The sequence below is a fragment of the Schistocerca serialis genome, chromosome 6 (assembly GCF_023864345.2).
Source record: "Schistocerca serialis cubense isolate TAMUIC-IGC-003099 chromosome 6, iqSchSeri2.2, whole genome shotgun sequence".
In the NCBI taxonomy this organism is placed as follows: Eukaryota; Metazoa; Arthropoda; class Insecta; order Orthoptera; family Acrididae; genus Schistocerca; species Schistocerca serialis.
Window position 1 is genome coordinate 290,738,276 of NC_064643.1, and position 24,053 is coordinate 290,762,328.

Below are 24,053 nucleotides of genomic sequence, written 5' to 3' on the forward strand. Positions count from 1 at the left end.
AATATCTACCCCCTCAAGAGACAGTGCAGAAATCAATGGACATTGATATTCATACTGTTTCATCATTGTCTTCATCTTTGTCTGAAAGTCAGAATAAACTTTTCATTGAAATCTGGGTAATGGATCAGCCATTATGCTCACAAGTCACATCATGGGCCACCGTGTCCCCATCCAACTCACAGATGTATGCCAGGCTTTGGTATCCACCATTGGCACATGTCTATCATCAGTTGGTAAACTATAACAAACAGCACATTTGTATTCTCAGTCAATTCATGGCTGACACATTTTACAAGTCAGCTGTTCATTCCATTGGCTAATGGTGGTTAATGATGCAAGTAAGGGAAAATCTATTTGGGTTAGACACTTTTGATTTTTCATTTTTTTATTTCGGATGTTGTCCATGTGGTGCCAGACCAAGTGCCTTATCAAGTATTCAGTTCCTTGTGTTCTGACCTTCCAGGTATGTTTGCCAAAGGATTAGGTCATGTAAACAATTTTGCATCACACAACACCCTCAAACCCTCTGCCCACCCTCACTCTTTTTAGGCACAGCCAGTACCAGTAGCTGTATGTGACCATGTCAAGATGGAGCTGAATTGCCTAAGGTCATTGGAAGTGATTAGACTGATTTCTTCAAGTCTGGTCAACTTTGGCTCTATGGTGACTTCAAGGTCACTATTAATGCGTTTATAGACATATGGTGACTTCAAGGTCACTATTAATGCATTTATAGACATGTACCCTTACCTCACCCAAAGGAACTGTTCACAAAATTGGCTGGAGATCATTTTTTTTTTTTTAAATCAACTTGGCAGATGCCTACCTTCAGATTCTGTTGAAGAAGGCATGAAAACAGTTACTTATGGTTAATATGTCTTTTGGCCTCTATCAGTGTGAACAGATAATTTTTCGGGTTGCTAGAGCACCTGCCATCTTTCAACGTTTTTAGAACAAGTTACATCGGGTGTCCCTTAATGCATCAACTATCTTGATGACATCTTTGTTACAGGTGCTAATGTGTTGGATCACCTATGTAACATCTGTGCTATGTTTACTGTTCTATAGCATGGGGGCTTCGAATGTATGTCTCACTTTTTCCAGCCTTCCATTGTTTATTTGAGTCATAAAATTTCCCCACAGGGCATGCACGCCCAGGAACTACATGTCACCACCATTACAACTTTGCCCTGTCCATCTAATTTACAAGAACTTCGGGTGGTGTACTGTTACAAGTTCATTCCAAGAGCAGCTACTATCACATGTCCCTTGCATCTGTTGCTCTGGAAACATGCTCTTTTTGTTTGGTCTGCTGCTTTTTAGCATGTTTTTGTTCAGCTTAAGGATAATTTTTGCTCTGTGCTGTGTCTTGCAAGATTTCAACCTGACAAGCATCTGGTCTTGGCCATGGAAGCATCCAAGTACAGGGTGGGAGCAGTCCTGGCCCATCATCATTCAGATAGCTCTGAACAGCCTATTGTTTTTGTATCAAAAGCACTCAACATGGCTTGGCAACATTTTACTTGGGTGGAAAAAGAAGTTCTTGCTATTGACTATGCCCTAAAAAATTTTCAGGTGTTCTTGTATGGTGCAAAATTTCATTTAATTCCCTGTTTGCCCATCAGAATCCTTACCAGACAAAGCTGCTCATCATCTTCAGAATTGGGGTCTTTTCTTGTCCCAGTACAATTAAAAGATCCATTTTCATTCCTATGTAGCAACATGCAAATGTGAATGTACTGTTCCAGCTCTCCATGGGCACTGACCCCTTGTTTGACCAGGAGGAACTGATTTGTTTTCAACTGTATAGGGAGGTGAGGCACATGGTGGATGGCATCCCCATCACCAGTTCCCCTATTACCGCTGCCTTGACAGCAGGTCTGGTGCTCTGACAGGTCATTTGCTGGATCCAACATGGTGGTGCAACTGTCTACCAGGCCAGGCATCAGACCTACATTGGAATTATTATGTGTTGCACCATTGCCTCCCCCTCTTGGATGGCATTATTCTATTGTCAACAGAAGGGTTAACTCTCCTCATCCTGGATCGAGCTCTCTGCTGTGGGAGGTCCTCCACTTATTACATCAATGTCACTGAGGGATCTCTTGTACAAAACTGTTGGCTCGTCTCCATGTGTTATGGCTGGGCATTATCAGGGGGTGGAACACCTCGTTGTAGCCTGCCATATCTGGAACAAACTTGCTGTGGTCTGCTGCAACTGTTTGCATCAGTTGGTGGCACTGTGCATATTTTTTCCCCCATCATGGCCAGCCCCTACAGAGACTTCAGAGAGGGTCCACATTGATTTCACTGGTCCTCTTTTAGACACTTTCTAGTTATTGGTCACTGGTACCTTTTCTGGTTTTCCTTATGTCATTCATTGTCTGTTGTTACAGCAGATGCAGCTGTAAAGGTACTATCACAGACATTCTCCATAGAAGGCTTGCCTTGCACCCTGGTTTTGGACAATGGTGCTCATTTCATGGTGCAATCTTTCAAGGACTTTTCAACACACAATGCCATTCACTACGTCATGGTGCCTCCCTTCCATCTGTAGTCTAACAGTGAGACAGAACACCATGTTTGAACATTTAAGATGCAAGCATGCAAGTACATCAAATAATTACCAGCTGAGAAGGCTCTCTCATTCCTTTTAAGCTCTTACAGAATGACGCCAATTGGAGCCAAGAATCCTGCTGAGCTCCTGCTTGGTAATCACTTGTATCCCAGGATGGATGCTGGATCCCTTCCTCATGCCATGGATGTGACACCTCATTCGTCAGTGACCCTGGCCACTTCCGGGCTTGGGCAGGCCTGACCATGCCTACCTAGTCTGGCAGCCAGGGTTTTATCAGCACTGACAATGGGTTTGCTTCCTGTGTCCAGTACGGGTGCCTCACACTGTGCTGAGCCAGTACCTCCACTAGTGGGGATGGTAGCTGTGTCTTTGTCACCAGAGCCTCTCCTCATCAGTCCGTGATCATTACTCCCCATCCAACACCACTCATCATGGACTCTGATATCCAGACGGCTCCTGCCCCCTACTGCCAGTCTTGTCCACCTGTCACCCCAAGATCTGCTGGCAATTGGGATGCTCTCATCCCATTGATTTTGTCTGTATGTCCTGGTCCAAGCAGATCGGAAAAGTTTCGAACCTTTCCACCTTTGGCTGCTCTTCCACCACCTCATCCCCCCTCCCCTACATGTCTTCACAGACACCATGGACATCTCTGCAGTAACAGCATCACAGACACCAACACCAACACCCGTTCCTCCCCCCACCTCCACCCCCCAAAAATGGAGGATTGTAGTAACCAATCAGTCCCTACACCTGCACCCGCTGTGGAAATAACTCAGGCTGCTAAGCAAAATGTAGTTCACACCGACCGCTGGCCACAGCTACCCGCGGCAGCCAAGAGGGGTAGCCCAGTTACCAACTGCATTTACCTGTTCTACCATGCACATGCGGTAGGACTCTAGTGACACTGGGTGGGACAGCATCCTTATAAGGCCACGTATGAGCCTCTGGGCTATTAGTTGTCAAATGTATTTGTTACTTGTAACTACATCCAGTGTAATTCAGTTTTTGTCACTCCATGACCTAATAATCATAATCATAATCATTTTCTGATCATGTTTCCTTGTGTTCATAGTTACAACAACAGTCAGGAAAAATCTTTTTATATAGGCAAAACCAAGGCGCTTCATCATTATAAAGGCAATTAAAAATTGAACTGGTGATATAAAAGGAATTCTCAGACTGAATGCTATTAAGAATAAATGGAATATAATCATCAGAAATGGTGCAAGTTTATGCCCCACTTAATTTGCACTCTGATAATGATGTTGATCATCTTTACAAGGAGTTACAAGTTTTGTTAAATAAAAGTAATGCAGACATAATTACAGATAACTTTAAAGCAAAAGTGGGAACAGAGTTGAAAAATTTCTCTTCAGTGTAGGACACTTCGTATTCAATGTTAGGACCAACAGAGGAGACACACTATAGTGAAAGAAGAGATTTAATGGTTAAGTGAGCTTGGCACAGTAGCTTCACACATCTACCAGAACCAGTCATATAACATGATTTTTATATGTCTTTACACCAACATTTCAGTGTTGCCACACCTCTACAGATCGCTTCTGTACAGCCAGCAATCATTTTCATTTCACAGTTTAAAACTGGCAATAGTACTGAGAGCTGTAGGGGCCCTTTGTTCTCAAAATAAAGTATAGTGGAATTAGCCAAGAAAAACCTAATGTACACCCCACCCCCAGTCAAACGATTGGTTAGTTCCTTAACCAGGATACCAATGTGGCTGGGAACCCAAAGGAAATCAATCAAATGAGCAGTAGCACTAAGATCATCAGAGACCAAGAAGTGGTGGGAAAACACTGAGCAGTTTAATAAAGCAAAGGGCCTGATAGATGGCCATCAGTTCCATGGTAAAGACCCCACATATGGTTGTTCCATACCAATAGAAGATGTGAAGTCATATTCCACTTGATCGGCAGATTTAGAGCCATCAGTGCAAAAAGCAATAGCATCCTGAAACTCCTGTAAGAGCGGGCAAAACAAACAATGGAACACAATTGGAGTGATGGAGGTTTTTGGACCCCAGAAGAGATCCATCCAAATTCAGGGGTGGAACTAACCAAAAGGTTGGGGGTGGTGGTGTCAGGTAAGATCATGGGGAAGGGGACAAGGAGGGGAGATGGAAATCACAGCAGAGCTGACATTTTTTATGTCACCAGGAATTGGAAAGAAAACTGGAAGGATCATCCACCCCACAATGTCCACCTAATTATAAACCTAACAAAGAAGATTTCAGGGTTTGATCTTCCCTATTATGAATAGTCAAGACTAAACCACATCTAAAGAGGGCAGTAGAGATATGACAGTGTCTTTAAGACATGAGGTTACTGAGAAAGTGCTGGCATGTGGCTGTGATGCGGAGGAACAGACAATAATACACATTGTGGAGAACTGTCCACTTCATGCATTTAAAGGTGGACTAAAACATCTGTATGAAATAACGAGTCATGGCATATGGTTGCAAAATATAAACATTAATTTGTATGTCTGTGGTGTACGTATTTGTATGTGTTCAGTAATATCAATCTTAGTTTCCATAATAACAGTTAACAATACATTAACTTTCAAACTTAATGCTTCCGACAGTTACTGCACTGTAGCAGAACTTATATACACACGAAACTTCCTGGCAGATTAAAACTGTGTGCTGGACCAAGACTCGAATTCGGGATCTTGCCTTTTGCGGAAAAGTGCTCTACCGTCTGAGCTACCCAAGCACAACTAATGCCCCATCCTCACAGCTTTACTTCCGCCAGTACTTCGTCTCCTACTTTCCAAACTTCACAGATGCTCTCCTGCAAACCTGGTTCGGTCCCGAGTTTGAGTCTCAGTCCAGCACACAGTTTTAATCTGCTAGGAAGTTTCATATCAGCGCATACTCTGCTGCAGAGTGAAAATCTCATTCTGGAAACATCCCCCAGGCTGTGGCTAAGCCATGTCCCCATAATATCCTTTCTTCCAGGAGTGCTAGTTCTGCATGGTTCGCAGGAGAGCTTCTGTGAAGTTTGGAAAGTAGGAGACGACATACTGGCGGAAGTGAAGCTGTGAGGACAGGGCGTGAGTCGTGCTTGGGTAGCTCAGATGGTAGAGCACTTTCCTGTGAAAGGCAAGGTCCCGAGTTCGAGTCTCGGTCCAGCACACAGTCTTAATCTGCCAGGAAGTGTCATATCAGCGGGCTGTGGCTAAGCCATGTCTCCGCAATATCCTTTCTTCCAGGAGTGTTAGTTCTGCATGGTTCGCAGGAGAGCTTCTGTGAAGTTTGGAAAGTAGGAGACGAGGTACTGGCGGAAGTAAAGCTGTGAGGACGGGGCGTAAGTCATGCTTGGGTAGCTCAGATGGTAGAGCACTTTATCGTGAAAGGCAAAGGTCCTGAGTCTGAATCTCAGTCCAGCACACAGTTTTAATCTGCCAGGAAGTTTCATATAAGCGCACACTCCGATGCAGAGTAAAAATCTCATTCTGGCTTACATATACATATCGCCAATTTCAGCTTCAAAATTAACAAGGAAATCTGTTACAGTGTAAGAAGCAGAAAAGAAGAAAGAATTCATCAGCTGATATTTTTCTTTGAAATAGAATGCTATATAGTTCACATACTTTTTCAAGCTTATGCTTATGGCACAACACTTCCATCCAGAGAAGAACAGAGTCATGAGAATATAGTAATAGACTGTGCAAATACTACATAAATGAGGGGGAACCTTCAGGGATCAGTCAAGATATCCTGATAATCAGTAGCTCAGTTTCATGGAAAATGCTGGAGCACTATCATTCTATATAACCACAGGTAGTGTACTGCTCATCTAAGCATGCCAACTAGACAACGGACTGATACACTGACCACTTCCAGAAGTCACTGGTGCTCAGTACTACTGTTAATATTGATATGAGTAAAAGTGACACAATGCTGATTACCAGAATCTGTGGCACAGGAGGACACAGAAGCTGTAAGTTCACAGCATTAGGTAACTAATGCCATTCAAAGTACAACAAAGCTACACATGAACAATGATAACTACAGGTGACTGTCAGCTTGATCACAGGGCACTGAAATAGGCAACAGGACACAACTACGTTGAGCATAACAGTCTCAGTTGTTTGCAAATATATTTATGGAGGATCACATACGCATAATGTGTGTTCTGTTAGAAAAACAACACTCAAGTAAATAAAAACACTGGTCACAGATCTGGATGAAATCAAATCAAATGGATCTGTGTTCTGCTGGCCTCTTGTGAACTGCAATGTCAACTGGCATCCCAATGGCTTTTATCTGGATAAATGTGAAAGAACCCTACAGCTGTGCACAAAATATCCCACTATCATTGTTATAGCCACATGCAGTGCGCAGCAGAGAATGGAGATGTGAAGCCGCCAGGCAGGGGAGCTGCTGGAGGTATTGCTAACTACAAACAGACAGGACAGATGAACAGGTAGAGGACGACAGATACTACGACTGACCAGGACATGATACGAGGCAAACAAGCAATAACTGAGGGGATGAACACAGTGAGACAACCGCAATGCAGGAACACTCCAAACAATGACAGCAGGTATCTAAACTGGAGCACAGTACAGCTGAGATGCACACGCAAACTACGGTGAGTACCAAACTGCCAGGGTAGCACCACACACACGCCTAAATACCTGACCACAGGAAACGCGACTGGCTGCAGACTTCATGTGGTATGGAGAGTGGCACATTCACACAGTGAGGCTCACGGTGCAGGCACATGACAGAGCACAGAGACCCCTAGTGGGTATCCAGGTCCACACCCTCTGGTGCACATTCAACTTCCGCACCTTCCAACCCCAGAATCATGGTAATGGATTGCTGGTGAATGCAGGAATGAAGATGGCTGGTCATATGAATCTTTATATCATCCAAAATGGTTCTTTGGCATTTCAAATTACATATAGAAGATCTTGCAACTTTTCATTTTGTCATGTGTTGGTACAATTGGCAAAAATTTCTTTTTTATACAGAGCAAGGCAGTGCAATGATTAGCACACTGTACTTGAATTCGAGAGGACAATGGTTCAAATCTCTGTCCAGCCATCCAGATTTAGGTTGTCCATAATTTCCCTAAATCACTTAAGGAAAATGCCTGGATGGTTCCTATGAAAGGGAATGGCTGATTTCCTTCCCCATTGCTCCCTAATCTAAGATTGTGATCCATCTCTAATGACCTCATTGTCATTAAACGTTGATGTTAAACTCTAATCTTCCTAATCAAAATATCCATGGGTATGCTGCCGGTCTATAGTGTCCAACGGGCACAATATTTCGGCGATCATACATGTCGCCATCATCAGGTGAACTGACGGACTGAGCTCCTGTGAACGTGCCAGCACAGAGATCCGTACGCTATGGCTGCTCAGAGGGAACTGGGTTCGGTCGCGGCGGTGGCCGATTTAAATACCCTCCGCCCGCGGTGTGCTCCTTCCGCCGTCCGCGCCCCACGCCACGGTCGCGCGGTGGAACAGATTGCGACAGCGTCTGAGATGATGTCGGTGTGATGGCTCTGTCCGCCGTGGTCATCACAACTATACGTTTGCTCGATTTACTCTTGATTAACCCAATCGCTGGTTCCCAAGCCTTGCTAAGATTATAGCCACAGTCACGGTTTATGAGGTCGTCATTGGTGCGAATTTCAATGGCCTCTCTAACAACACTGTCCAAATATCTCGACGTCTGTACCAGAATCCTCGTGCGGTCATACTCCATGGCGTGATTTTCCGACAAACAATGTTCAGCGACTGCCGACTTGCCCGGGTACATCAGTCGAGTGTGCCTCTGGTGTTCACGGCATCGATCCTCAACGGTACGCATTGTCTGACTAATATACGACTTGCCACATTGACACGGAATCTGGTACACGCCGGCCTTCCTCAAACCGAGGTCATCTTTGGTGCTCCCCACCAGTGCATGAGTTTTATTTGGAGGACAAAACACAGTTCCGACCCAGTGTTTCTTCAGAATGCGGGCGATTTTCCCCGAGAGTGCACCTGTGTATGGAATAAATGCAGTGCCTACCTCCTCCCTCGTGACTTCATCCATCTCAACAGGTTGTGCTGCAGTGGTTGGGCGGAGAGCACGTTGAATCTGCCACTCTGAGTACCCATTTTTTCGAAATACAGTTCTCAGATGTTCCAATTCCTGGGGTAGACTCTCTGCATCAGAGATAGTGCGTGCCCTATGTACTAGAGTTTTAAGTACCCCATTCCTCTGTGAAGGGTGGTGGCAGCTGTCTGCGTGCAAATACAGATCAGTGTGCGTAGTCTTCCGATACACCCCATGACCTAGGGTGCCGTCAGCCCTTCTCTTGACCAAGACGTCAAGGAAAGGTAATTTACCCTCCGTTTCAGTCTCCATAGTGAATTTGATGTTGGGGTGTATGGAATTTAGATGTGTAAGTAAGTCAAGGAGTTTATCCGTACCATGTGGCCAGATGACGAACGTGTCGTCCACGTAACGGAAAAAGCAAGTAGGTTTCCATACGGATGACGACAGGACTTCCTCCTCGAAGTTCTCCATGTACAAATTCGCTACCTCCAGTGAGAGTGGGCTACCCATGGCGACTCCCTCCGTTTGTTCGTAGTATTCTCCATTAAAAAGAAAATACGTGGAAGTCAAGACATGCCTAAAAAGTTCAGTGGTATTCTCATCAAACTTCTGACTAATCAATTCTAGTGACTCTTGCTGGGGTACCCTCGTAAACAAGGAAATGACGTCAAAACTCACCATGATATCTGACTCATCCAACCTGAAGCTATCAAGGCGTTTAACAAACTCCACGGAATAACGGATGTGATGAGGGTATTTACCCACATAAGGACTTAATATTCCTGTCAGGTATTTGGCCAACAAATATGTAGGTGCCCTGATGTTGCTGACAGTGGGGCGTAATGGTACCCCCTCTTTGTGAACCTTCGGGAGTCCATATAGTCTAGGCGGTACCGGACCTTGGGGTAACAATTTCTTAGCGTCACCCTCCGGTAAATCTGCGTCCTTCAGAAGCGCCCTCGTCTTGTTCTCCACCTTCTTTGTAGGGTCAACGCTGATCTTCTGGTAGGAATCATCATTTAGCAGGCTCTGTATCTTATCAGTGTAGTCCTTATGGGAGACAACAACTGTAGCATTGCCTTTGTCAGCCAGTAAGACAACAATTTCAGAGCGCTCCCTCAGATCACGAATGGCCGCCCTCTCTTTACTGCTGATATTTGACTTCATCGGCTTGGATTTCGTCAGCGCACGACAAGTTTCATGACGTATTTCCTCGGGTAATTCTGGCGGAAGTCGAGCTGCAACCTGTTCAACAGCACTAACAATTTCTGCGACCGGAGTGAACTTGGGGGTGGGAGCGAAGTTGAGACCTTTCTGCAAAACCGGGACCGCATCATCACTCAACACCATGCCACTCAAATTGATGACAGTCTTGCACGGAACCTGCAGAGATGGTTTGACAAGGAGACGTGAGAACTTAGCTGTTTGACGTCCCGTAGCCTTCTTATGGGTGGAATCAGCTGACACCCAGGTGACACCATCAATCCAATCCCAGGAACAAGAAGTGAACTTACTAGCCAGTTGCAAATGTAGTTTGAGTAATTCCTGTGAGATAAACTCAAGGCTCCGGCGGGTGAATTGCACTCTCTCAGGTACCAATCTGTTCCACCGCGCGACCGTGGCGCGGGGCGCGGACGGCGGAGGGAGCGTGCAGCGGGCGGAGGGTATTTAAATCGGCCGCCGCCGCGACCGAACCCAGTTCCCTCTGAGCAGCCATAGCGTATGGATCTCCGTGCCGGCACATTCACAGGAGCTCAGTCCATCAGTTCACCTGATGATGGCGACATGTATGATCGCCGAAATATTGTGCCCGTTGGGCACTATAGACTGGCAGCATACCCGTGGATATTTTGATTATCAATTACGCCGGGAGAAATTCAAGAATCACTCTAATCTTCCTCTTTTTTTAAGGATGACAGTGCTCATCTTCATGTACAGATGTATTGCATTCAAATGCCAGGACCTGCCAGCTTGCTGGATATAAATCTGATTGAAATTATATGAGATTCTCTAGGAAGACATATTTCAATCAAGCCAGGACCTTCCATGGCTACTCCAGACTTGGCTATTTCCCTTCTTGAGTAGTGGCAAGTAAGTTAGTAATGCAGGGGCAAAACTGTGTTGGTCATTTGTAGTGATCACACACTGTAATGAGGGATCTTAATAAATAAGATATTTCACTGGTGCAAAAGTTCTGCTTTTGTGTCTTGAGTCATGCAGAAAAGAGTTACAATTTATTTTGTAACTTTTGTTTTTGAAATTGTGACAAGTATCATCAGAAATACTTGTACTTAAACAATGCACTGTTTCACTTTATTGTTGTCATAAAGAGTAATTACTGGTTTACCTTAAAACCTGGGAGTCCTGACTGGCCCGAGTCTCCACGATCTCCCTGGAAACCAATTACACCATTCAGTCCTGGTTCTCCTGGTTCTCCTTTGGTTCCAGGTGCAAACTGGCTAAAACCTGGATCCCCTCTAAAGCCTTTTGGTCCTTTGGGTCCTGGGGTACCTCTCAACCCCGTCTCTCCAACATCTCCCGGAATACCTTAAAGCATTTATTAATTAATTCATATGTTCATCCTCACATTGTTTTGTAAATTAGAACTTACAAAAAACAGATAAATATAATAAATGGATATACAGAAACACCAGGAATTCTACAATTTAGCCTTTTTTTAAGCCCAAAGCAGAACAGTGGACACAAAAATAATAACTTGTACTTTAAAACAGTAAATTTAAAAACTTGTATAATAAATGGACAGAAAATTGACTAAAGAGAAAAATAGAAATATTGTATGGAGCAACTGCAAATAAAAACACTTGTGTCCTTAAGGCAAAGAGGGTGATAAATATAAAATTTGACTGTATATTATTATTGTTATTATTAAATTTAGTTATTACAAAATACAAATGTTTTATTCCACCATTGAGCATATTTACATCCAATTGGTGTCATCAGTGTTAACATAATAATAATAACAATAATAATAATATAAACTTCAACATGACCAATGTTATTAACAACAATATAATAATCCAAGATGGATACAATACATATTTGTGCAAATGTAAATAATAACAAGAAGTTTCCAAATAGATCAATTACAAGATAAATGAACTACATAATTCAGTGCATGACAAATAAATAATCAAGCAGATAATTAATAATAAGTACATGAAACAGAAATAAAATAGTTGCGCAGTGTGGCATATGTGTAGTTTGCATTTAAATTATAGTTCATACTCATAAGGAAAATGGGTCATTTGTCACAAACTCAAGGAACTCTTGAGCAGAGTAAATTACTTTACTTTTGATCCACCTCGAATGACTGATTTTAAATTTATTTACTGGCACTTTGTAGGCATTTTCAAGTAATTTGTTGAAGTAGACAGGACCAAGATATTTGTAGCTGTTATGTGTCTTTGCAAGCCTAGCATATGGCATATTAATTGTATGTCCACTTCTTATGTTATGATCATGAACTGTTCTCCTTTAGTCAAATTTACTCAGATTCTCTTTAACGAGACAAGGCAGTTGTAAATATACAGGCCAGACACTGTCATTATATTTAGTTTCTTAAAATAATCTCGACATGATTCATATGGGCTAAGTTCTGCTATGCACCTTATGGCTTCCTTTTGCCATTTAAACACTAATTTTGAGCCTACAGAACTGCCCCATAATAGTATTCCATAACTCAGGTGCGAATGGAAGAATGCAAAATATGCATACAATGGAAGTTCTTTACTGACACGGCTCCTCAGCTTGTAGAATAGATATATGGCACATGCCAATTTGCCACATATCTTCCCTGAGTGGGTATCCCAGTTGAGCTTTTGATCTATACGGAATCTTAATAATTTTACTATTTTGTTAACATGAATGGGAGCATTCAGATTGAATACAATAGCTTCAGTTTTACTACCATTCTTCTGCAGTACATTTTCCTCAAGCCAAGTAGTGCACCTCCCCATTGCTACTGCCATGCTGGGGTGCACATTTTCAAGATTGGTATAACATATGATGAGTGTTGTGTCATCAGCATATAGCACTGCATCACATGATACAACTACAGGTAAATCATTTATATAAATAATGAAAAGGAAAAGTCCAAGAACAGATCCTGAAGGTACACCCTTTACAACTGGGAGACATTCTGCCATTTGGTTATTTACCTTAACTAACTGTTTTCTATTGTCCAAGTATGACTTCATTAGGCATAGGGCATTCTCTCTCACTCCATAGTGGTAGAGGTTTTTTTTATGAGAATATTGTGGGATAGCACATCAAAAGCTTTCCTGAGGTCCAACAGTGCTGCACAGATAATATCTTTATTTTCAGAACAATTGTATATTTTTGCTACCATACTCTCAACTGCATTAACTGTAGAAAGGCTGGATCTGAAACCACACTGTTAGGAGGTGAGTATACCATTATGTTCAAAATATTGAATCATCTGTTTATGCATGCAGTATTCTATTATTTTTGATATTATGGATATAAGTGATATTGGTCAATAGTTATCTGCTGATGCTATATCTCCTTTCTTATGCACTGGTTTCATTACAGATATTACTTTTGTTATAAGTGGTAGTTCATAAATTTATTTAGGCACCATTATTTATTTGTTGCTGTGACTTGGCAATTAAACTGGAATTAATCAGAAATTAATGAAAGCAAGTAAATATTTTTCTTGCTTGGCTATTACCAAGGCAATTGTAATTTAGAGAAGTGAAGCATGGCATGCAAAAAGTTATTTAGAACAAGTTCATGTTTGGCAGAGTCTAACATGTCCTACTATGTCAGAGAATTTTTTCTGCCAGTATCTGGCTACAAAAAAACACACATTGTTATGAGCACGAACAGTGCAGTGGAACAAATTCTACAATAGATTGTTGTTGGCAATGTCCTGCATAATTAATGGCTTTCAGCTATCATACAACAGTTGCCTTTTAATGAAGATAATGAGATTATTCAAGGAACATAATGATATTATTTACCTTGCTAACATATTGGCAACTGTGTGTTTTCCAAGCTTTAAATGCATGTAAGGAAATTTGCAATCCTGCAATGCAGACAGATTGGGATGGTAAGTATCATCAGATTGTATGACATTTACTAGAATTTATTGTTTTTATTCATGTAAAAGTCAGTCAGGTATGTTGCAATAGTAAGGGATGACTGGAAGTGCTTTGGACCCATTTTTACAACACTTCAAATTATGATTTTTGTGCAGTATGGTATCTTTTATAATTTGCTTGCCATGAAGTGACAGTGGGACCAGTTGTGACTCAGTAGAAACAGATATCAGTTGTCTGTTGTGAGCTCTCATCTGTACAGCATGTTTTTTGAAAACCAAGGAGTGTTGGTGCACATGTAAATATGTAGTTCTTTGCAAATTGCATTCTGGATATTTCTGTGAATCAGCAGCCACTGCACACCTATCATTTAAAGGGACAATATACAAAAACACTATCCATTACAAGTACAGCACAGAAATCAACAGAAAAGCAGTAGCATTAATGAGGTGCCTGCAGAAAACTGTTTACTGACCCATTTCTGTTGCTAATGACTGACTACAACCTGACAAATGCATCACTTGGCTACAAATGGAATGGCCTCTGTCAATACAACATGAGCTGTTGCTCTGAGTAATACAAGATGCAAACATGGGCATTGCAATTGGTGTTATAATTACAGATAAATGTTCATATTACAATTTGGCAAATTTTTCGATAATTTTGATTTTTTTAAACAAATTCATGATAACCGCTTTTAACATCAGGTTACAATAAGTATTTTGTGGTTCTTTTCTCAATAGTCACGTAGTATATGTGACTAAATGAGTGACATTTTCTTTAAGAAAATGATTTCTGGCTTAATGTTTGAATTAAAAGACAGGACTGAAAAATTACGAGTTATGTAAATCTGGAATAGAATCAGCAACAGGCTCACTGAAAGTTAATGATAGCAGATAATGCAAAACATTGTGTTAGTGATCTAAGTCCAAGAACTATTGTTAGCATTAGCACTGGTGGCAAGTGTAGTGCTGCAGACTTAATGTTGCTGCTAGTAATGATGCGACTGGACTGCTGCTTGGAGTGAACTGGTTTAAGCATGTGATCACAGGCTTATATTAGTACCAAGCAGGAAGTAACTGCTGGAAACAGTAACACACGGCGTGGTTGACCTCCTTAGCCAGTGATATTTTGTGGTCTATTGAGGACAAGAATGATTTTTTACTGAAGTATATATTTAATATTCCTCCAACAAGAAGTTCAAACACCTGTTTGCAATATGTAGTTTCATAGAAATGATGAAAAAGAAATACTTCAGTAAAAAATCATTCTTGTCCTCAATAGACCACAAAGTATCACTGGCTAAGGAGGTCAACCATGCCATGTGTTACTGTTTCCAGCAGTTACTTCCTGCTTAGTACTAATATAAGCCTGTGATCACATGCTTAAACCAGTTCACTCCAAGCAGCAGTCCAGTCGCATCATTACTAGCAGCAACATTAAGTCTGCAGCACTACACTTGCCACCAGTGCTAATGCTAACAATAGTTCTTGGACTTAGATCACTAACACAATGTTTTGCATTATCTGCTATCATTAACTTTCAGTGAGCCTGTTGCTGATTCTATTCCAGATTTACATAACTTGTAATTTTTCAGTCTTGTCTTTTAATTCAAACATTAAGCCATTATTCATTGTCTCATTGAGTTAATGTTTCCATCTGCAATTCACAACAATAACTAGTTTACATAAATTTATTGTCGTCTAGACCTAGATCAGAATAACAAAGTGACTGAAAGCTAGCTGCCTACAAGACAACTACCATAGCAAAAGAAATGAAAATTACACATTAACAGCTAACATATGAATGTAGTCAATATAGAACTGCACAACTGCTGCTACTGGAGCCATATTGCACTTACATGCAACAGCAAACTGGCAACACCCCCACCCTCTTCCATTCTCAGATATCAATCATTTTTTATTCTGATCCAGGTATAGTTTTACAGTTTGTGTGTAAGTTTTTGGATTCAATAGGTTACTATCCTTCAAAGAAGTTACCAGTGACATGACTGTGTCATTTCTATCTATGATGAAACAGTAGAATATCTGCCTGCAAAAGTGTATTTGGATTGTTCATTATTATCTAAAGAAAGAGTATGACACCTCACTAAATTCCTTTAGGCATTTCCCTGTTTTAAGAGTGAAATAATATGTCATGGGGGCTATAACTTTTTAAAAAGGCAGGTAATAAAATACTACACAACACCACACCATGTGAAAAAATTAGCAACATCTTACTTCAAACAATTACAAGCACTATTCTTCAAAATGGTAAAAAGGTCTTGCTAAATGTGTATGCTACCACTTCTTTCATAATACTGCTTGCAAATTAGTTTCCAAACATACAGTACAGTACACACCAGGATGTTAACATCACAGTTCTATAGCATAATCATATCTCTTTGACCACAGAGATTCTGCCTAGGTCCACAATGAAATTTCAGTTTCCACCTGTATGGTGAAACTTTAGCTTTGGTTTGAATTGTTTCAACAATTTTGAGAAATAACCAAATGTTAGTTCCTTCCTGTGCTTAGGGCATTCTAAGAGAATTTTAGGGACATTGTACGGTAGACATTTCTCTATTTTTATGAAATGTACAGAATCTATCATTATGTGATTTTTCTTTAGTATAGGGAACACAATATTCAAGAAGATTTAGTCATAAAACTATCTCACAAATTATTTAGTATTACAGCATGTTCAGCAACATCCAGTAGCATTCATTTCCTCTTCATTCAGACAAAAACAACCTGAATGAAGTACATTAGAATTCACCACTAAAGTATTTTGCTAACAGTTGAACAATCTGGACCGTGTGTTACTAAAAAGCCTCTTTTCTCCCTAAGTAAATGACTTCATGGCATTATCACATTGTGTGGTGATATGTGCATTAAAAAAACTTGAGTCACCAACTCATGACAGGGTCTTTTCTTATCTTCACAATGGATCTTCGGGGAATTGAAAGAAGTTGTGGTAGTGGGGTACAAGTGAGAAGCACTAAGTCTACTTTTTAAGATACAGACAGAAGTCACAATTCCAGCCCACATCAATGAAAGAAAAAGAGAAGAGACAGAGAGAACTGTCTGTACCTGGTCTTCCCATTAATCCTGGATCTCCATCTCCTCCTCTCATGCCTTTTGGCCCTTGGAGGCCTGGGTAACCATCATCACCCCTCTGTCCCTTCAAACCAGGTATACCATCTCTCCCCTTCAAACCAGGGTAACCTTTGGGGCCCTGTTCTCCTTGTACGCCCTTAGGACCATCGGGTCCAGGGTCCCCAGGCAAGCCCTGAAAATAATCAAAATGAGAGAAAATCAAAAATTGGTGTAGTTTCAAAAATTTATAGTTACTGAACAGGTTTAAATTGCATAGTATCTCACTTCTCTCAGTACATAGCAAGGGTACACATTTGAATAGCTTTCATTTCATTCTGCATAAGATGTGTTCACTAAATAGTTTACAACTGCCTGTTCTCCATTAAAGTGAAGAATTTATTTTATGGTCTTGAACATACCTTGATTCATGCAAATTTTCTTGTATTTGCACTGCATTTTTCACAAGAGTATTCATAAAATGCAAAGCAAACATTGTTCATAAAAATGATCTCACAGATACAGTCTAAAAAAGCACAAAAAATTATATTTAGAGGACTTTTATCTAAGGAAAAGTGTTATTTCTGCCGAGACAAACTCTAGAGCTCTTCACAAACTTCTATATAATGCGAAAAATAGAACCCTATGAAGGTGTTTAACATTATTTTGGGGAAAAAAATGAAATGATCATATGGCATCGTTGGCCAGGAGGCCCCATGCAGGGAAGTTTGGCTGCTGCATTGCAAGATCTCTTTAGTTGACGCCACTTCAGCGACTTGCGAGTCAATAATGATGAAATGATGATGAAAGACACACAACACCCAGCCATCACAAGGCAGAGAAAAATCCCGACCCCACCGGGAATCGAACCTGAGACCCCATGAGCAGGAAGCGAGAATGCTACCGCAAGACCACAGGCTGCAGACATTATTTTGGGAAGAAAGTAGTTAGGTTATGGAGGAGTCCTCAATAGTGAACAAAACATATTAAATACTGCTTAGCTTCCAGATAAACTAGTTACTCCACAGTGAGTCTTTCACTCTGTAGAGGAGTTTATGCTGTTGTGAAAATGCCTGACAGGCTGACTCTAATCTGGAATCTTGCCTTTCATGGGCAATGCCTGTAGCAACCAGCTATCCAGGCAAATTTAACACTAGGTCCCCATAACTTCAATTCTGTCAGTATAACTGATGCAATGAGGTAGCTTACTCAGTATAAACATTGCCAGTGAAAGACAAGGATCTGTGTTTGATTTATAGTCCAGGTTAGATTTTTAATAAATCATGAAGTTAGCCAGTTCCTTTTGAACCTGACAGAAAGAAAGAGACAATATAAGGAATGTCAGTTTTGAAAAAAAAAAGTAATGCTAAGCAACATAATAATTTCTTCACGTGATACAGAAATGTTTCCGTCTATGAGGCAGGCTACCGTTCAGAATTGGTACACAATGAATTGTGGAATGCCTCAGCCACAAATTAATTTGTTGATGCCTTTCAATACATCATCAGACATAGCTGTGGTAAGAACAAAGACATACAATACAAAAGATGCCTCAAGTCAGATACATGCAACAGTGGACAACAATTTCCAGCAATATTTACAATGAAGTAAAGTGGGCACATATGATACTGAAAACATATCTCCCTTACACATGGAGCCAGGTGCCAAATTGACTACATGTCAAGATGTATGGCTCCATGTATATGAGAGTTATATTTTCAGTACCTTATGTGGTCACTTTGGTGTGTTTCTTTTTTGTACTTCATTGTAAGTAATGATTGGAACTGTTGTCCACTGTCCCATATATTTTTCCTGAAACATGTTTTAGACTGTACGATATTGTTCTTACCACAGCTACATCTGATGATCATTATTCAAAATAATTTGTAATAAATACCTTCCACAATTCATTGTGTGGCAAACTAATATTTGTTTTGCTTCATTACTTCCCATTCAGTACGGTCAGCAGTCACAAAAAATAATATGTGACAACAAATTCCAAAATGTTTATTTCAATGTAAGATGGCACAAAACAACATTAAATGGTATTCATCTGCTCCACACTGAGCTTTTAAATCAAGGGAACTCTGTTTATGGTACTTACATTCCTGCCTCTTATTCCCGGCAGGCCTCCAAATCCACGGTCTCCCCTGAAGCCTTTGAAACCCTGTGGGCCAGCAGTAGGTATTCCATTGTCTCCTGGCTGCCCTTTCAGACCATTCAGTCCTGGTAATCCTTGAATTCCCTCAGCTCCTTTGAAACCTAAAGGACAAGCAAAAACAGTTAAGAATTTTTAGCATATTGCAACTCTGTCAGCAACTGTGATAGACTAAGATATTGCAAGATCTGCCTCAGTTGTGCAAATTTTCTGGTCTTTACCCAGATTTCAGCTAGAATGATCTAGTCTTTTTCAGAAGCATAAAATTGCTATAACATGCCAGAATAAGGCACAATCAACATTAAAAATTAAAACCTATATATATATCGACCACCATATTTCTCTGTTGGTCGCCGCATACCATTTTCAGACATCAAGCATCGCACTTCCCTTTAAATTTAAGTTTGGCCCACTACTCTTTCACGAGAGTTTGGACACCTTTATAGTTGAATTTAACAATTATGTAGCACAGTAAAGTAAAACTTAGCTGCTTTAAATGCTTCCCCTTTCAATGATAACGTTACACACATATTGCATTACTTACAATGTTACATGTGGAAGATTATTCCCGTCAAAGGTACATTGTAGATTATATTTTAGTACACTTGACCTATGCCGGTCAATAGCACATAAGCATGATGACGGAGATGTTGTACCCTCCGCCACACTTAAATTAATTTGCATGACCTATGTCGGTCAACAGCATAGATGAACTTAACATTGTAGATTATATGTTAGTACACTTGACCTGTGTCAGTCAATAGCACATAAGTGTGATGACGGAGATGTTGTACCTGCCACCACACTTTAATTAATATACGTGACCTATGTCGGTCAGTAGCATAGATGAATTTAACAATTATGCAGCAAAGTAAAGTAGAACTTAGCTGCTCTAAATATTTACCCTTTTAATGATAACGATAACATTACACACATATAGCATTATTTACAATGTTACCTATAGAACATATTTCCCATCTAACAGACATCGTAGACTATATTTTAGTATACTTGACCTATGTCGGTCAATAGCACTTAAGCATGATGACAGAGACATTGTACCCTCCACCACACTTTAATTAATATGCTTGACCTATGTTGGTCAATAGTAATAGTGTGATGACAGGGGCGTTGTATGCCCAGTTACACCCTAATTACATTTTAGATAATGAGTAAGGTTTTAAATAAGTGAGACAAGTAAAGTGCTCACTACTAGTCTTGTTCGGTGGGGATACTTTACACGATGACCATATGTGCATAAAGTTGTAAATGTACTCCTTAAACTTTATATACCCAACAAGTAAATTTCCTACAGTTTAATACAATTTGCATATAGTTGATACACGTAGGGACTGCATCTACATAATGCTTAGTTTGCTTAAAATTATGGTTATCAGATCCCAATATGTGATAAACAGACAGCCAATGATATACAGCCTTGACTCTGTATGCACACGCGCTTGAGTTGCTATGTGCTGAGTGCAATTCCGCGTGCAATGGTCAGTGCCAACCTGTTTGCCCCTGCCAACCGACCATATGGCGAACTGATGCCGGGGCTGGACTTCAGTTAAGTAGTTTTAATTCGACATGGTACCATGGTACTATAGGTTTTAATTTTTAATGTTGACTGTGATTTACTCTGGCATGTTATAGTAATTTTATGCTTCTAAAGAAGGCTAGATTATTCTAGCCAAAACCTGGGTAAAGACCAGAAAAATTTGCGCAACTGAAGCGGATCTTGCAATATCTTTTTCAAAAACAGTTAATTCATTATATGAGTCACTGGATATTGAAACTGTTATTATACTTGTTCTTTTTCTCTAACACATCAGACATCGTCATTAAGCTGAATAATTTCTAGAATACATCACACTGTGTCATTTTGTTATGTCTTTTTTTTTATTCTCTTAGTTTTCAGACTTATCAAATGAAATAACCTCATAAGATAGGAGCATATGAATAACATTTTCAAGCATGAGAAAGACAATTTTCCATTGCTCTTCCTTCAGCTGGTTTCAAATTTTGTTAAGAAAAGTGACATTAAAAAAAATTAAACTTACTTATATAGAAAAGAAACAATCAGTATGCCAACAAAATTGTGAATTTGTTTCAAAAAATTATATAATATTTTATCTTAAAATGAGAACAGAGAACATGGTGAAGCAGAAGGTGTGTGACAACAGAAAACCCAAAATGACAAGTTTCAAACACAAATATTGTCTTCTTTACCACTTTAGCTATTTCTTTGTTATTAATATCACAAGGAGTTTTTACTACCTGATTACTCAAAGAGACTTGCTTGTTACAAACACATTTCCTATTTTTAGCAAAACACAACACTCAATCAGTCTATGTTGCATATAGTAAATAAATATTTTTACTTTCCGCATAGTAATAATAATGCTTCCAGCATTTTAAAACTAAAACTTATACATAGAGCATGTAGGAGTTAGAATCACAGTTTGAATCTACTTTGATGCCATATATATCTAACACCTCTCTTAATACTATGTTTGACTGACCTTACTTTCTTTTCACACCACTTATCATTGTTATACATTTTTCTTTGTCCTTATTGTGTTTGACTTACAATAAATAAATCACTCTAATTTGAGAAAATGAGCTCTGTAGCTAACTATTTCAAAATTTCAAAGCCTTGATCAATCTGTGCCAAATACATGATAGGAATACAAATACATGACAGGAATGCCCATTTATAGTGAAAGTTCTAGCAGAATATAAATACTTTAGGAGTAAATGAGACCACTAACCAAACAGTAGAAGCACGCATTGAGTCACAGACAGACACACAATAATGTATTAAAACTTGCTAGCTTTTGGATGTTGGATGTATCCTTCAATGAGATAGATCTCTCTCTCTCTCTCTCTCTCTCTCACACACACACACACACACACACACACACACACACACACACACACACACACACACACACACATTGTGCTAACTGAACACACTATTCTGGGACTGAAGTTTTGCAGGTGGACTGGGCTGAGTGGTTGTGTTGAGTCAGGTTGGTAAAAGGAGAAAAGATGAGAAATGGGAGGAGGGGTAAGGGAGCAGTAGCTGGCAGCTTGGAGGAAGACAGCCAGTGTGCAGGATAGGAATGCAAGTGAAGGAAGCAGCACATGTATGGGATAGAAATGCGATACATGAGCACCAGAGCCAGTGAGTTCATGTGCCACACAATGATGATGATATGAAGGTATGGTTTGTAAGGGGGTGACAGGTCAGAGGAAGGGGAGACTATGGGAGAGAGGGTTGGGTGCAGTGGGAGGTTGTAGGCAGGAGGATTACGGGAGTGAATGACGTGTTCCAAGGATAATGCCCATCTGCAAGGTTCAGAAAAGCTGGTGCTGAGGGGAAGGATTCAATAGCACAGGTTTTGTAACAGCCATTGAACACAAGCATGTTTGCTCAGCAGCATGCTTCAGCACTGGGTGGTCAATTCTGTTCTTGGCTACATTTTGGTGGTGACCACCCATTCTGGTGGACTGTTGGTTGGTGGACAGTTGGTTGGTGGTCACACTGACAAAAATGCTGTGCTGAAATTGCAGCAGAGGATTAAATGAGTGTCTGTCTTGAAGTTGTGAATTGTCATTCTTTCTTCTGTTGAGATGTTTGAATTCTTGGCAAGGGACCTGGGGAAGGATGGTCATGCTAGGTTAGAGGTAAGAAATAATTCCTCAAAGGTGACTTGAGTGTGGTAGGTGAGGTCACACTTGGGTGGAGGTGTGAGTTGCAAGAGGCAGGTTTAATTTTTGGGATTAGGGTAGCTTTTGTTGAAGGGAATGACCCAAAGAAGTGTTTCCATTGTAGAGACCAGAAGGAGAGTAGGTCCTTGACAAGTCCTGCTTCACTGAACTTGAGTGTGTGGCAGAATGTGAGTCCTTCACATAGAACTGTGCTGCATGAACTCACTGGCTCTAGTGCCAGAATATCACATTCCTATCCCACACATCTGTTGCCTCCAGCTCTCACATTCCTATCCCACACACTGGCTGCCTCCCTCCAAGCCATCAGCTACCCCTACCCAACCTCTCCTCCCGCTTTCCACCTCTTCGTCCCTTTGTTTTGTTTTGAACCAACTCAACACCTCACCCCAGTCCAATGACAGAACTTCAATTGTGGTCCTGTGTGATCATCCAGAGAGAGAGAGAGAGAGAGAGAGAGAGAGAGAGAGAGAGAGAGAGAGATCTCAAGCTAATTAAAGGACATGTCCAAAAGCTAGGAAGTTTTCCTCCTTTTTTTGTGTGCCTGTTGATGACTGAACACTTCAGCTATTCAGTGTGTGGTCTTCTTTACTCCTAAATCATTTATTATACCTTTTGATGATAATATGAATATTTTTGAGCCAAATGGCAATCACTCTGTATGAATTCAAAATTAATTGTTTCATTTTATGTACATCCACCTGTAGGCTCAACAGTCACGGTGAAAACCAATTATTTCAATGATTTCATTGTGTCATTTACAAGTCAACTCATCAGCTCTGCACAGAAGCTGCAATGCAATATTTTTACCTGGTTCTCCTTGGTCTCCTTGTAAACCACTGAAAGATGGTTCTCCAGGCAAACCAGCCAATCCTGGTATACCAATGTCACCTCTTGGACCCTGTAATATATAAGCAGATGAATGGAATTGATTAAAAAACACACAAACACAAATTTCAAGCTTTTGCAACCTAAGGTTGCTTCATCAGGAAAGAGGGAAGGAGAGGGAAAGACGAAAGGATGCGGGCTTTAAGGGAGAGGGTAAGGAGTCATTCCAATCCCGGGAGTGGAAAGACTTACCTTAGGGGGAAAAAAGGACAGGTATACACTCACACACACACACACACATATCTGTGTAGTGCTAGAATGGGAACAGGGAGGGGGCTGGATGGGTGAGGACAGTGACTAACGAAGGTTGAGGTCAGGGTGGTTATGGGAACGTAGGACGTATTGCAGGGAAAGTTCCCACCTGCGTAATTCAGATAAGCTGGTGTTGGTGGAAAGGATCCATATGGCACGGGCTGTGAAGCAGTCATTGAGATGA

At 40.7% G+C, this 24,053-nt stretch overlaps 1 protein-coding gene across 1 annotated transcript in view; it reads right to left on the reverse strand.

The window, feature by feature from the left end:
- Nucleotides 1-24,053, reverse strand: part of LOC126484272 (collagen alpha-5(IV) chain-like) — a 609,631-nt gene that overhangs the window by 85,143 nt on the left and 500,435 nt on the right. The window contains exons 21-24 of the mRNA XM_050107696.1: nucleotides 23,540-23,630; nucleotides 18,944-19,101; nucleotides 16,837-17,035; nucleotides 11,011-11,210 (exon numbers count right to left, since the gene is read on the reverse strand). Coding sequence (XP_049963653.1) covers nucleotides 11,011-11,210; nucleotides 16,837-17,035; nucleotides 18,944-19,101; nucleotides 23,540-23,630 — 648 coding nt within the window. The remainder of the gene's footprint in view (nucleotides 1-11,010; nucleotides 11,211-16,836; nucleotides 17,036-18,943; nucleotides 19,102-23,539; nucleotides 23,631-24,053) is intronic.